Here is a 13,582-nt window from a genome sequence, read left to right as displayed (position 1 = left end):
ACACTTACAGTGGTTGCTTCTGTTCTGCACCTTCGGCTTTCGAACAACAGAGCCGCTTGCACAGCTGTTTCGGGAAGTTTCGAAGATTGTGTTTATTACAAGTCTGTTAAACTTCTGTTAAACTGCCGATATATTCAAACATTTTAAGGAAAAGGAAATATTCATACTATAAATATAGAATTCAAATTAACATTTCTACATATTATTAATTATCATAATTTGCTTCAAAGTATAAATATAATACAAATGGACATGTTAACTACAGCTTGTGGATGCTATCGCGCCACCTTACGTAAATATTTAGTACTACAACCAGATTATAACAGTTTACTTTGCAAGGGGAAATGCAATTCCATTATTATACATTTTATGTATTACCCCTTGTTACAACAAGGGGCTACAGCTACAAGCTACAGCTTCTACAGAAAAAATACTTAGGAGTATTTCTCAGGCTGTCTCTAAATTATGAGAAATAATGAAGTTGATACTACGCGTATTTTATTTTTATAAATTATGACTGGATCATAGAATTAGCTGCACTTTAAGCTTAAACTCAAAATACATATCATATGAATGTAGTATATGTTATAAATTATAGTTAAATTAATGTAGCTTTGGACACTCATACTGCTTTAGGTAGGGACATACATACATATGTATCTATCTGACTACACAATAATATTTTAAGACATTTTAAGTACTCTCAAATACTTTTACACTTTTGACACACCAATTTGGCCTACATGAATAATACGATTATTGCCTTAAATGACTATTCTTTGACTGTTAGCTGTTCAATGGAGCTCAGCGTCGTTTCTATCAACAAATTGTAGTCCAATTCGTTGAGGCTCGCCTTAGCCGTGAGCAGGTCCAAGAAGGAGTCCAGCGGAGACAACGTTTCAGCCGTGAGATCTACAAAGAAAATAACAAATAAAATTGAATTGAAACAATCATAGAAGCCATTCAGTAAATACATTCAACGACAAATCCACAGACTGACAGACACAAACAGGTGCGCTGCTTACCAACCAGAAGATGATCGGCAGTTGGGGATAACTATGTGATTACCAAATGGCAGATCGCTGCACAAGCACGAAGCGCGCAATGCTTAAAATGGCTGTGGTTAAAATGATAAGCAAAAAACCCAAAAGCAACGAGTGACAAATGATGGTGGGGGGCTTGCCCAGTGCTAGACCGGGTGTTGGATGACAGAGTGCAAATGAAAATGCGTTAAGCTAAGTGTCACAAATGATCAAGAATATAAAGTTGCTTCCTACCAGTTCTGGCATGCATTCGCGACTGTGAAACGCCACCAGATCCGCGCCGCTGTGCCGGCTCCTGATGCTGACCTGATAAGATATTGGCGGCATGCTCTCGACCGCGTATCATAAGACTCTCTGGATGCTGCCAGCATTTTAGCAAACGCTGAGCACGCTGCTTAGGCAGAGCCGAGAGCAGCGACAGCTTACGCTCGATGCCCTGCGGCGTGTCCTCGATATCTGCAAGGAACACAATGGGACCATTCTCATAATGAGCGAGAGAATCGAACTGAGTATACACACCGAAAACAATTGCCTTCATGACATCCACTTGCAGCTCAAACACATGATTCTCCACGTATTGCAAAAACATGTCATAGTCCAGCGCGCGATAGCCCAAGTACGTGAAGAACGACGCGAAGCCTTCAGGCAGCGGGAACGCAATCGACTCCACGGCCAAACAATAACGTTCAAGTATCAGGAACAGCGAGTGCTGTTGATTGCTGGACATCTGGTCACTAGGGAACATAGAGTGGAATTTTATATATGCAAAACATTTATATAAATATAAAACCCACATCAGTTGAAAGCCACGCAGTGTCTCCAGGCGCGCATCCAAGCCGGCCGCCCGGCAAACCAGCGAGCACAGCGCACGGGACAGCTCCAGCTGAGCGGAAACGAATTGGGAAGCAACTGCATGAACATGGGCTGGAGCCTGCGAGCGCTCGAAAAAGGTTTCCTTTAGCCAGCGGAAGCCCGAATGCGGCTTTGACGAATGCTTCACCAAATGCACGCTGAGCTCTCGCAAATACTGAAAGAAAGGATATAATACATATGGAAATTCCTTAAAGCTAAATTCCTGCTTTAACGTACAACGGAAAGGACGTGCTCCTGCTTGCTGGCCGTGCAGCCCTCGAGCTCAATGAACGGCAGCACTTCGTTGCTGAAGGGAAATGCGCTGCCGCTGCTGTAGTCGCCAAAGCCGCCACTGCCTGCGTCCGGCGTCATGGGCGTCGTGCAGCGGGAAAGTGCCTCCGGCTGGTAGCAGGCCAGACTAAAGATCAGTTTCTCCGTCACCTGCTCGGCTGCGAAGCGCGGCTGCTCCTGCTTGGCAGACTCATTCAGTAGCTCCCACAGCCGCGTCCAGATGTCAGTGCGATAAGGAGACAAGCGCTGCTGCGGCGACAATAACATCATGCTTGTATTATGCAGCGCCTCGTGCGATATGCCCACGTTGATGTCTGCGACGCGCGCTTGAATGGGTCGCGTGGCAATCGCCGTGGTCAGCGGGAGCAGCCGCATCAGCGGCTTTGCCTCCTCGGGCAGACCGCGCACTGCTGCTGCATAGCTGCCGGCAATGAGCGCCTCTTTAAGCAGCGCAACGGTGTCCAGCGAAAGGGGGCGCTCCAATATGCTGCTCAGCAACTCGGCCAGAACATCCATGTCAGTGGAATGGATCAGGAAGTAGTGGATGATGCTGATGCGGTTGTCGAGCGAGGTATCATTTCGGAATGTTTCAATCAGATGCGCCTTTGGCACACTCAGCGAGACCAGGTCTAAGGTGGCGGCATCGAAGGCTAGTGCGCCCCACTTGCGCAGCGGCACCAGGTGAGTGACATCGGGACCTCGATTGACTACGGCCGGGCACACAATGTGGCACGTGGGCTCGTGGTGCAGGCCCACATCCAGCAGGTGCACAAAGATTGCAGATGAGACCAACAGATGATGCGAGCCCTGCAGCGCAAAGGTGGGACGCAGCAGGCGCGCCTTGTGCCAGGGCACGCCCGGCATGACGCAGTGCACCACACATCCGTGGTGCAACAGCGACACGGAGTAGGCAAAGTGCACATCCTGCTGCTGCTGCTGCTGCTTAGTTGCCTTGTTTTCCTGCGCATGCTGTGGCTGCATGGGCTGGTACAGATAATAGTGGCACACGAAGAACATGCCCGAGCTATCGGCCAGGATGATCAGATTCAGTGAGCTGTCGTGCACGCGCAGTGGCACAGCGTCGTCATCGTAGCTCGGTGGCTCCTCTGCAGCATTCGCGGGAAGTTTCGGCAAATTTAGCGGAATGTTGAGCTAGCGAAAATGGAAATTATAAATCTCAATGCAAGCTCCATTTCACTGTCCATTCGATCTCACTTACAACCGTTTCCGTGGGCTGCTTCTCGTTAAACTGAAATGCTGACAGAGTGGGACTGAGCACCGGCGCCGCCTGTTCGCCCGTCTGCTCCCGCTCGTCCAGCAAGCTGAGACTAACGGCCTTCGGCTTGAGGTGTATGTAGTAGAGTGCTTGGCACTCTGCATCCCACTGCGCCCAGCTGAAGTTCTTGGCCAGCGTCTCATGGGTTAATATGCTGACGTCCAGGCGCCAGGCGCTGCCCTCCACACAACCGGTTTGTGAGGCTGTTGAGCTTTGTTTGACGGTGCAGCTGTACTGCTTAATAGCTGAATGAGTGGTTTATTAAGTCAAGAATATCGCACTTACTGACTTACTGACTACTTACAGTCCTCGTGTGTGAGCACCAAGAGTTTGTCCTGCCAGCAGGTGCGCGTGGCGCTCTCCACTCGCCAAAGGAACTGGGTCATAATCTGCCGAGTCGACGGCTCGGCCGTGAGGCATGTGGGCGTCCCGCCCTCGCTGCTGCGCACCTCCACAATATAGGCCTGATAGCGCAGCGACGCTTTAACCACATAGGACAACAAGGTAATGCTGCTATTGATGCTCGCCTGGATGATTTCCACGCAGCCGGGCAGGGTCCAGAGCACGCGTACCTGCTTCTTGGTGGCATGGAAGTGGCCAATGCAGGTTTCCCGCTTATTCGGTTCGTCCATATATTCGAATATCCATGAGGTTAGAAGCGACCCGTCCTGCTCCTGGCCCAAAATGCGCCATTCGTTCGCCTTTTCTGCATGCGAAAATGTGACAAAATTATTTGGATTGGTTCCAATACTTTCTCTGCCAACTGCAACACTTGCCTTTGTAGCCCTGAGCCGCCAAAAGCCCGCAGAAATTTGCGGCCAAGTTCTCTTGCCGCAGCATGGTAACTTTAATTTATTTATTTTCAAAATATTGTCGCCTTTACAGCATCTTCAATTTTCAGCGAAGCACTCAAGAAATCAATAAACATTACCGAAAGTTGGCAACGCGACAATCAGCTGTGCAGGGTGACCATATATACATATTTAACTATGTGGCAACGCCACCTTAAATATCTTTAAAGACATGGCGCCCAGCACCGTTATATTTAATATGTTGCGTAACATTTTACAAAATTAAAAAATTACTGATAATGCCAAGTGAAATAATTACACTACAATTAGGCCAATGCGGCAATCAGAGTAAGTTATTTATAAACTTATCTAAGGTGGTAATTTTCATATGCTTACCCAAAAGTTGGCTTTGAGTTTTGGAAACGCCTTTGCCTGGAGCATGGCATTTCCCCGGATGGGGTGCTCGAAGACTTTGCGGCCGATGGACACGATCGCAAAGATGTCTTCTTCTATCAGGCAGATGACAACCATTATATACCTCGTGCTGTCTTGCTGGACCTGGAGCCCCGGGTCATTCACAATATAATGAGCTCCCCGTATGCAAAGGTAGATACATACATATGTATATACATACATACATAAATCGAAATTAATTACATATGAAATCAATTTAAATTGTTCGAATTCTCAGCTCTATAATCCGGAGAACGTTTACTTGTCCAAGCATGGCGGCGGCGCTGGAAATAACTGGGCTTCTGGCTTTAGCCAAGGCGAAAAGGTGCAGGAGGAGGTGTTTGACATACTTGATCGTGAGGCCGATGGCAGCGATTCACTTGAAGGATTTGTGCTCTGTCACTCCATAGCCGGCGGAACAGGCTCTGGCATGGGTTCATACGTGCTTGAGCGCCTGTCCGATCGTTTTCCAAAGAAGCTCATCCAAACGTACAGTGTCTTTCCCAACCAGGACGAGATTAGCGACGTTGTTGTGCAGCCCTACAACTCAATACTCACCCTAAAGCGGCTTACAAAGTGCGCCGACTGTGTCGTGGTGCTGGACAACACGGCCCTGAATCGCATTGCCACTGAGCGTCTGCACATACAAACACCTACCTTCACCCAGATCAACAATCTGGTGTCTACGATCATGAGCGTCAGCACCACTACCTTGCGCTATCCCTCCTACATGAACAATAATCTGATTGGGCTCACAGCCCCGTTAATTCCTACGCCCCAGCTTCACTTTCTTATGACGGGCTATACTCCACTGATCACAGATTATGAGGTGAGAATGTAAATGAATTAGAATGAAGATTGATTTTCAACTATCATTGAGCGTTTTGACCAATGGCAGACGAAGACCAATGTGCGCAAGACAACAGTTCTCGACGTGATGCGCCGCCTGCTGCAGCCGAAGAATATGATGGTCTCCTCGACCGCCGACAAGCGGCACTGTTACATCTCCATACTGAACATAATACAGGGCGAGGTGGATCCCACGCAGGTGCACAAGTCGTTGCAGCGCATACGCGAGCGCAAATTAGCCCAGTTTATACCGTGGGGTCCGGCTAGCATTCAGGTGGCACTGTCGCGCAGCTCGCCCTACGTTCAGACGGCGCACAAAGTATCCGGCCTTATGATGGCCAATCATACGGGCGTGAGTGCTCTCTTCAATCGTGCATTGGCCCAGTATGATAAGCTGAAGAAGCGCAATGCCTTTCTGGATCAGTTTCGCCGTGAGCCTATGTTCCAGGACGATTTGACCGAGCTGGATTCAGCCCGCGACACGGTTGACTGCCTGGTGCAGGAGTACGAAGCTGCCACACAGGTGGACTACCGACACTGGAGTCCGCTGACGAATGGAGCAAAGGTCACAGCATAGTCATTGTTCAGCTGTCTCAATCCCGAAATAATATTTAAAGCCAAGTAGGCCTTGCTTTTACATTGTTCTAAGCCGAGTTCACCTAAATCTGCCTCATTCCATTTTAGGGATAATATGAAGTAACATTAAATTTTCAAATTTCTCTGGGTGCCGGCAATTGAGTGGTTCGTATGTGGATATTTATTTTAAAATACACTAAGTTTATAACCAATCATTCATTTCCTTTTTTGTTTAGTTGTACAGCCATGTCGAAAATAAAGAGGTCATTGAAGACTTTAAGCCATACCATCAAGGATTACTTGGGCTTGGGAGTCCAGCGAACTCTCAATCTATTCGGATACCTTGGGGGTATAGCATTTCGAAACTGAGTTTTACAATACACAATTGCCGGCTGTTTATCTTAAACCCAACCCCGTTCCACACACAACAAAATGAATTAGCAGAAATGCTAAACACAAACCCGTTTAGATTATTTTAAAAATTATATCGTACGAACTATGTTAAAAATTAGTGAAAATATGGAAACATTAATTGTGTGAGCCAATAAATAAGCAGGAAGTGCACTTGAAAAATGATATTGAAAAATGTTTTGTCCTGAACTTCTCTTTAGCTAGTGATTATGGTTCATAAAACGATTTAAGGATACAAATAAGTAATAATTGTCGAATCTATGATATCCCGGATGATGCGGGACGATTGAAGTAAACGCAATTTCTCGAGTTGAGGGTACTTCCGAAGTGTGAAAAGTGTATAAAACACAATTAAAAATGTTACCAACTCGTGCTTTTATCAATATGAACTTCGTGTTTATTACAAGCGCAAGAAAGTTTTTTTTTTTTTTTTTTTTTTGGTTTACATTATTTTTTTGTTACATTTTTGAAATGCTGCATTATTCTTGTTGATCGAAGCAGACGGTGGAACAGATTGATCCATTGGCTCCTCGGCAGTCAACAGCCGACGCCAGGGGCCATCAGGTCTGCCGTCGTTCAACAGCCACAGCAGAAGGAGCATTGCAAAAACGCCGGGGTGCAGGGCGAGAAACACATCTCAACGCAACAGGATTGACAACAGGGTCCGCCACACGGCGGGCCACAGAATGAACACCATCCAGCCGGACCACAGCACATTCTGCGATATCAACTCTGCTAAGACTCCTCTCGCATTCACAGTTAATACTTACGTTTAAAAGATAGGTGAAATTAAAGTTCTTCGGGCAATATCAGAATATATTATTCGTTGAAATTTGGTTATAGCTTTTGTGTGTGCTGAGCGGCTTTTAGGAGGAGAACACCTAACAAAAAAATAATGTAAGTTTTTTACAAAACTTTTTATGTGCTTACTACACGAATTTTGAACCAAATCTGAAGATCTCAACCAGATTCGTTCCTGCCTAGCCAAAAATTGAAGCTCGTTTTCAAGGCCTGTTTCGATTCTAATTCAAACATCGAAATTACTCGGCTTGAGTGTTTTCTTATACGATTTATTTCTAACAATTGTTCAGTTTATTATTGGGCTTTATTTTTTGGCGGTTCTGTGAACTTTAGACAAAATTGGGGGAGTGACAAATGTTGGCGTGGGTTGATGAAAAATGACGAAGATTAAACTCGTCTAGAAAAAACAACTTAACTGGTGGTGGTATCATTAGATAAACCTCTAAGATTACGCGTTATTTGTATATAAACTGATCTTAAGTATATGTATATAGACATGTATATGTGCGTATCTATGTATGTGCGAATCCACAAATGTTCATATCAAACTCATATCCATATACCCTAACTTTAGTGAACAATGCGAAGCTTCATATCTATGCGCGAATTGGCTATATTTTAAACCAACTGCAAGACCTGCTAGTCCTAGATATATAATTGTATTGAGTGTCATTGATACACATTGTCTTTAAGACTTAAAGCTGAAACATAACCACATACATAAACTGTGTTTCAATAGGCCTTGCTTTAACACACATAAACATGCCTCACATGGCTCTAATATATTTCAGTTTCAAGCAACACCTGGAGTCGATAGGTTTGGCTTCATTTCTGATAAATCGCAACCAAACTTAGTCCTTTAGTAAGTAGTTAGAAAAGATAATTCGCTTCGAGAATATATATTTCGTTGATTCCATCTGCAGGGTGTGGGCCATCATGTGCTGCCAAAGCCGCTACTACCGGGAGACACCCTGTGTCCAGTGCTGCCTAGTCGATTGCAGCTACTGCTGCTATCGAACACGATGCGCGGGTCCCTGTGGCCCCTGCAGGACTGCGGCGCCCTGTTGCTGCGGAGCTGTCGGCGATCTCAACTACAAATACTCCTTCTTTGGACTACATTTACTCTAGGCGGAAATCAGTGAAATTCCTTTGTTTCTTCTTCTAGCAGCGGCAGCAGCAGCACTTGATTCATCGACCTTGACTATCCTTAGACTAACTGCGACTCACGAAATTTGTTATGCAAAATTATCAGTTGAAAATATATGTCTAAACAAGAAGGGTGCTCCAGTCGGGATTGCTCGACTAGGAGATACCCTAAGCACTGTAAACAGCTGATATTGCAATCGTTCCATTTTGTATTTCATACAAAAGAGTTCCAGTTTTTAGTAAATCTTTAGTCTCTAGGTCATACGGCTTATAAGTTAAAGTGAAAACAGGATGAGTCGTATCTCCCCCCTTGACGACGTGGGACGTCCCTCAACGGAATGCAGCAAGTTAGAGAGCTCTAGGCGAGACAGAGATAGGATTGAGATAGGATGAGAACTTACCAATGTAGGATAATTGTTTTCCTTCGCAAGCCTGAAAGTAAACTGATTTCGTTTACTTTTAGCTATTCTCATTCCTTCCCAGTAAATAAAACAAATGGTTAATTTATTAAAAACAAAATTATTTAATTTTTATTTTTAATAGTTTTTCTTTTGTTTTTGTGATGGAAATAGAAATTCTTACAATACAATTGTTGTTTGCTGTTTTTTGTTTTTTATCTTTTATATTTACTGTTACACAACATTTTTTAAATGTTAATTAATACAATATATAATAATAATAATAGAATATAATATAATATAATAATAATAATTTCATTTTTAATTTATGTACTTCGAAAATTGTGGCCCCTAAGCATTTAAAAGACTTTTATATTTGCTTCAAGTTCTGTTTGGTTGTAGTTTGGTTTTTTTTTTAATTTTAATTTTTTTTTTTTTTTTTTTTACTGTTATTCGAGTACACAATTATATTAATCAAATGCATACAAATGAGTTTTTCATTAATTTCAGATTTCTTTTGTTCCTTTTTCGTTTTTTTTTTTCTTTTTTGTGTATAAAAATATTTGTATATATTTTACCATTTTCTTCTATTACCGTTATTCATGTTGCCTCTCACTTACACATTAGAATAATGAGTGTTCAACTGCTTTATGTTTTTTTTTTTTAATTTTTTTTTTTTATAGTATCATTTAGGCATACAATTATAATCGTAATAATAATAGTATTTAATGAGTTACTAATAACTTTCACATTTATGACATCGGTATTCGATTACGATTACGATTACGATTATATATACATATATGTGTATATATATTTGTGTATACATGTATTTATTTTTGCTTTCAATTTTTCATTCAAAAATATGAATACATAAAAATATATGTATGTATGTATGTAAATGCCATTCATATGCGATTTTTGTAGTACTTATAGATGTGGGTTGTTGTTGTGGTGTGTGGTATTAATATTTGTTTTTTTTTTTTATGTATGTAGGTAGTTGCATATGCAGGGTGTTCACTGTACTGTGTGGTTGTGTGTAATACAGAGAGCTCAACTGGCAGTTGGAGTAGTTAGCAAATAATTCGAATTAAGTACAATTAAAAAGAGAGAGAGGGAGAGTTGGAATGAGATGTACATATGTATGTAGTATAAGTATTACTATATGCATTTTATATGAAACAGTGCGCATATAGTATGCCTTGGTGGGTGTGTGTGTGTATTTATCTTCTTCATCTTTGTCTTCGTCTTCGTCTTATATTTTTGTTTTGTTTTCTTAACAGATTAACATAAATTTAACAATTTCCCGAAACAGCCAAAGAGTGCGGGCAACACTCAAAGTTACACATTTATATTTGTTTTCCTTTTTATATTGATTTTTTATATATATGTGTATACATATATATATATATATATATTTTTTGTATTACATGCCAACCCATCTCTATACTTTCATTGATATATTAATTACCTTTCAGTCCATTAGTCCATATATATATATATATATATATATATATATATATATATATATATTTGGTATTTTTTCCTTTTTTTTTTTCTTAACAAACTTTCATTCACTTTAAAAAACTAAATTTGAGCGAAAAATGCTTTAACTAAGATTTGTTATTGTTGTTTTAATCGTTTATTTAGATCAGAAATAACTGTATGTATAGAAAACATGTAAATGTGTATGTGTGAACAAATGTGTTTAGATGTGTGTGAGTATGTGAGTGTGTGTGTGTTTATATATGTAAAGCCATTTAGCAACACCCTGTATACTATGTCTTATTTGAAAATTCAACTTCTTCCTCTTCTGCCATTTAGCAGAGAGTTCAAATGTTCAAAAATAAAAATCATTGGTAAATGTTTTGTTTTTGTTTTATAAAATGCTTAAAACGTTTGCTAAAACTTAATTGTAACGACATTTAACATTAAATTGGTGTTTTTTTTTTTTTAGATTTTTATAGTTATAAAAATACATATATTTATATATATGTCGACATATAATAATATATAATAATTTGTAAAATGACTAGATGACGATATCATGGATCATGATGTAAGTATGTATGTATACTATATATATATTTATATTTGCAAATGCTATGATGAATGATGTACGATGATCAAATGTATTTATGTATGTATGTATGTACGTCAATTAGAATTCTTAGCAAATTGTTTCATATGAATGGTGTGTGTGTGTGTGTTGCGGTTCGACCGCAGAGACTCATTAAACTAGATCTAGATTTTATATATGTATATGTATATATATGTATATACATATACATTAAATTGAGTCCCAAAATTGATTTAAATTATTTCTGTATTAAATTGTGTAATTGCAAAAAACGTAAATATCCAATTAGCATTATTTAATCATGATGAAAACAATGTCAACACAAATATGAAAACAAGTAAAAGTATTCCAGTCGTCAATGACCGACTTATTTGTTGATTAAGCTTTCGTGGCATCATTGTAGTAATGAAAACAATATATAAAAGAAGGCGTGGCATAAAAGTTTCAAATCCGCAGCTACGTTTCGGGATCAAAGCTAGTTAACTTTTCTACCTCTTCAATGGATTCAGGACATAAAAAACAGTTGTGCAAAAATTGGAATGAATTAATAGAACGCTTCAAATATAACCTATAAATGTTTAAGAAATAGAAACAATATATATTTATAAATATATATATTGTTTTATAAATATTTTGTTTGTTTTTTTTTTTTTTTTTTTAGTTCAGTTCTCTTGCAAATTAAAAAGAAAATTCGTGTGTTCTGGCTGCACTCGGTCTGCCAGGTTGTTTAGCTTTTTACGCGTAACTGTAAATAAATAAAAAGAAAAGTGCAAAAGTTTATGAAAATAAATAAAACAACACAAATATATGCTTTACTTTTTTTTTGTGAAAACAAGTGAAATATCTTTAAGCTTTAATGAATACAAAAAAATAAGCAACGTCGAACAAAATACAAAATTAATACCATATGTAAAAGTATATCTATAATGTTTTTCTATGGAAATTTAAAGCAAAATTAAAATAATTTCTAAAAATTACATACAGAATTTTTAACGTATTGCAAATTCATTAACAAATTCTTATTATATTTATTTTATTTTTATTTGCCAAGCTGCACTTGACTCGAGTTGGATCTCTGAATACATACATATATGTGTACATACATACATATATATATGCATATTTAAGCAAAATACATGGTATAAATATTTCTTAAGATGCGTATAAATACATTAAAATACAAATACAAACTACAAATGCTTGGATATGAATGTGTTGGTAGTCTTCAATAGGAAGTATAAGCAGCTAACAACAAACAGTTATCTATTATATACTATATACATATATCATATGTATTACATACTACTACATATATGCATGTATTTAGATATATATACTATAAATAGTTGTTTTGTTTCTAATCATTTTTGCATGTTCAACTTTTCGTTCGCTTACAAATAGAAAATGGAAAATATGATGAAAATATTTTCTATATTCTATATTCCAAATTATGATTATTATAATTATTGTTACTATTTAAATTTCTCTTGCGCGCAAAGCAAAGTAAAAGAACAGTTCAGTGAGGTTTAGTTTTAAGTTAAGGATGAAGTGGAAGTGAAAGCCTATCAATTTTCCAATGAACCAAAAAGCAGAGTTGTGAAAGTTCCCTAAACGAGTCTCAATCTATGTTTTCTGTTTCTTTTTATTTTACAAAGGTTTCGTTTTTTATTTTTAATTAATATAAATATTTATTATAATATTTTTTTTTTTAGTTTTATTTCACGTTTACGTTTTCGAAGCAGTCTAAGATTTTGTTGTTCTTTGTTAAGTGTAATAAAAATGTTGTTTTTACCGTTAAGTTTCACTACGAATTCGAGAGAGAATCAAGCACACACACACACGCACACGCATGCACACACATGCATCTCGAGGCAGGTGCATGTGCCCGCTGTGTGTATGTGTGTGTGAGTGCGTGTATATAGTTGTAAGTATAAATATATACATATATAGTAGCAACATTATATATATATATTTATATGTAAAGATGTATGTATATAGTAGTATATGTATAATTATGTGTAAATGTTTTCGTGTAAAAATCAGTCATAGTTGTAATTGTTTATCAATTATGTATGTATGTTCGCATGTGCGCTCCGTATGTGAGGATGTGTGTGTCGCTCATATGCGAAAGCAAAGAGAGAGAGAGCGCAAAAAGCTTTGATGAATAAAGCTCAGATTTTGAAAGAGCAGAACACACATGCACACACACACGTACACGCACCCATACTTACTTAAGTAAGTATGTAAGTATGCATGTTGCCAGCACAGTGTAACCATAAGCAGTGAAAAGTACTGCATATGCGAGTTTTTGTCAAATTGATCTTGTGTTTGCTTTTGTTTTTGTTTTATATATCATTTTCGTTTGCTTAGGTTAAAAAAAACTACAGGCGACAACAACAATGAAAAATAGTACATATTCATATGTACAATTGCATGTGTGTATACATGTATTTATCATATTTATATATCTTGTATCATCGACAAACTACGCAAGCAAGCTTTGAATAATTGATATAGTTGAATTTTCCAAAAAAATATACATACAAACATTTATTGGCATGTATGGATGTTAATATATACATATATATGAATTTATGCCTGTACACATGCATGCT

At 39.0% G+C, this 13,582-nt stretch overlaps 4 protein-coding genes and 1 long non-coding RNA gene across 11 annotated transcripts in view; 2 read left to right on the top strand and 3 right to left on the bottom strand.

The window, feature by feature from the left end:
* Positions 1 to 481: 481 nt before the first annotated feature.
* pigeon (gamma-secretase activating protein pigeon) lies at positions 482 to 4,429 on the bottom strand. 2 transcript variants are annotated; one of them, XM_030385858.2, is made up of 9 exons: positions 4,239 to 4,429; positions 3,767 to 4,168; positions 3,406 to 3,707; positions 2,133 to 3,338; positions 1,838 to 2,070; positions 1,563 to 1,777; positions 1,278 to 1,499; positions 1,026 to 1,189; positions 482 to 912 (listed from the first exon to the last, which is right to left on the bottom strand). In XM_030385858.2, exons 1-8 carry the CDS (start codon positions 4,300 to 4,302, stop codon positions 1,065 to 1,067), a joined length of 2,769 nt encoding a protein of 922 aa, XP_030241718.1. In that variant the 5' UTR covers positions 4,303 to 4,429; the 3' UTR covers positions 482 to 912; positions 1,026 to 1,064. The 2 variants fall into 2 exon arrangements, with proteins under 2 accessions (XP_030241718.1, XP_030241717.1); XM_030385857.2 differs by lacking the exon at positions 1,026 to 1,189 and having other exon boundaries at positions 4,239 to 4,427.
* A 20-nt stretch (positions 4,430 to 4,449) lies between these two features.
* On the top strand, positions 4,450 to 6,707 carry gammaTub37C (gamma-Tubulin at 37C). Its single transcript, XM_030385861.2, has 5 exons — positions 4,450 to 4,601; positions 4,657 to 4,859; positions 4,945 to 5,535; positions 5,605 to 6,296; positions 6,368 to 6,707. The coding sequence occupies exons 1-4, from the start codon at positions 4,553 to 4,555 to the stop codon at positions 6,130 to 6,132; spliced, it is 1,371 nt and encodes a 456-aa protein (XP_030241721.1). The 5' UTR covers positions 4,450 to 4,552; the 3' UTR covers positions 6,133 to 6,296; positions 6,368 to 6,707.
* Positions 6,708 to 6,898: 191 nt separating this feature from the next.
* Positions 6,899 to 7,259, bottom strand: LOC115563219 (uncharacterized). Its single transcript, XM_030385863.2, has one exon. The coding sequence runs from the start codon at positions 7,257 to 7,259 to the stop codon at positions 7,119 to 7,121; it is 141 nt and encodes a 46-aa protein (XP_030241723.1). The 3' UTR covers positions 6,899 to 7,118.
* An 815-nt stretch (positions 7,260 to 8,074) lies between these two features.
* On the top strand, positions 8,075 to 8,673 carry LOC149091940 (uncharacterized). The gene is made up of 2 exons (XR_016196381.1): positions 8,075 to 8,205; positions 8,267 to 8,673. It is a non-coding gene; the product is annotated as an uncharacterized LOC149091940 (long non-coding RNA).
* Positions 8,674 to 9,477: 804 nt separating this feature from the next.
* The window catches only part of brat (tripartite motif-containing protein brain tumor), a 40,409-nt gene continuing 36,304 nt past the window's right edge, over positions 9,478 to 13,582 (bottom strand). For all 6 annotated transcript variants that reach the window (XM_089257199.1, XM_089257201.1, XM_089257203.1 and 3 more), the window contains exon 4: positions 9,478 to 11,712. In XM_089257199.1, coding sequence (XP_089113325.1) covers positions 11,630 to 11,712 — 83 coding nt within the window. In that variant the 3' untranslated portion in view covers positions 9,478 to 11,629. The remainder of the gene's footprint in view (positions 11,713 to 13,582) is intronic.

This window comes from Drosophila navojoa, chromosome 3 (genome assembly GCF_054131105.1).
Source record: "Drosophila navojoa isolate 15081-1374.11 chromosome 3, UAZ_NAV_1.0, whole genome shotgun sequence".
In the NCBI taxonomy this organism is placed as follows: domain Eukaryota; kingdom Metazoa; phylum Arthropoda; class Insecta; order Diptera; family Drosophilidae; genus Drosophila; species Drosophila navojoa.
This window is presented reverse-complemented; position numbering and strand designations above follow the sequence as displayed.

Excerpts from the sequence above, each read along its gene's own strand:
- pigeon (XM_030385857.2), bottom strand. The coding sequence starts at position 4,302 with ATGCTGCGGCAAGAGAACTTGGCCGCAAATTTCTGCGGGCTTTTGGCG. Across the intron at positions 4,169-4,238 it reads GGCGGCTCAGGGCTACAAAG|AAAAGGCGAACGAATGGCGC; the intron begins GCAAGTGTTGCA and ends TTTCGCATGCAG. Across the intron at positions 3,339-3,405 it reads AGCAGCCCACGGAAACGGTT|CTCAACATTCCGCTAAATTT; the intron begins GTAAGTGAGATC and ends CATTTTCGCTAG.
- gammaTub37C (XM_030385861.2), top strand. The coding sequence starts at position 4,553 with ATGCCAAGTGAAATAATTACACTACAATTAGGCCAATGCGGCAATCAG. Across the intron at positions 4,602-4,656 it reads AGGCCAATGCGGCAATCAGA|TTGGCTTTGAGTTTTGGAAA; the intron begins GTAAGTTATTTA and ends CTTACCCAAAAG. Across the intron at positions 5,536-5,604 it reads CACTGATCACAGATTATGAG|ACGAAGACCAATGTGCGCAA; the intron begins GTGAGAATGTAA and ends GACCAATGGCAG.
- LOC115563219 (XM_030385863.2), bottom strand. The coding sequence starts at position 7,259 with ATGTGCTGTGGTCCGGCTGGATGGTGTTCATTCTGTGGCCCGCCGTGT.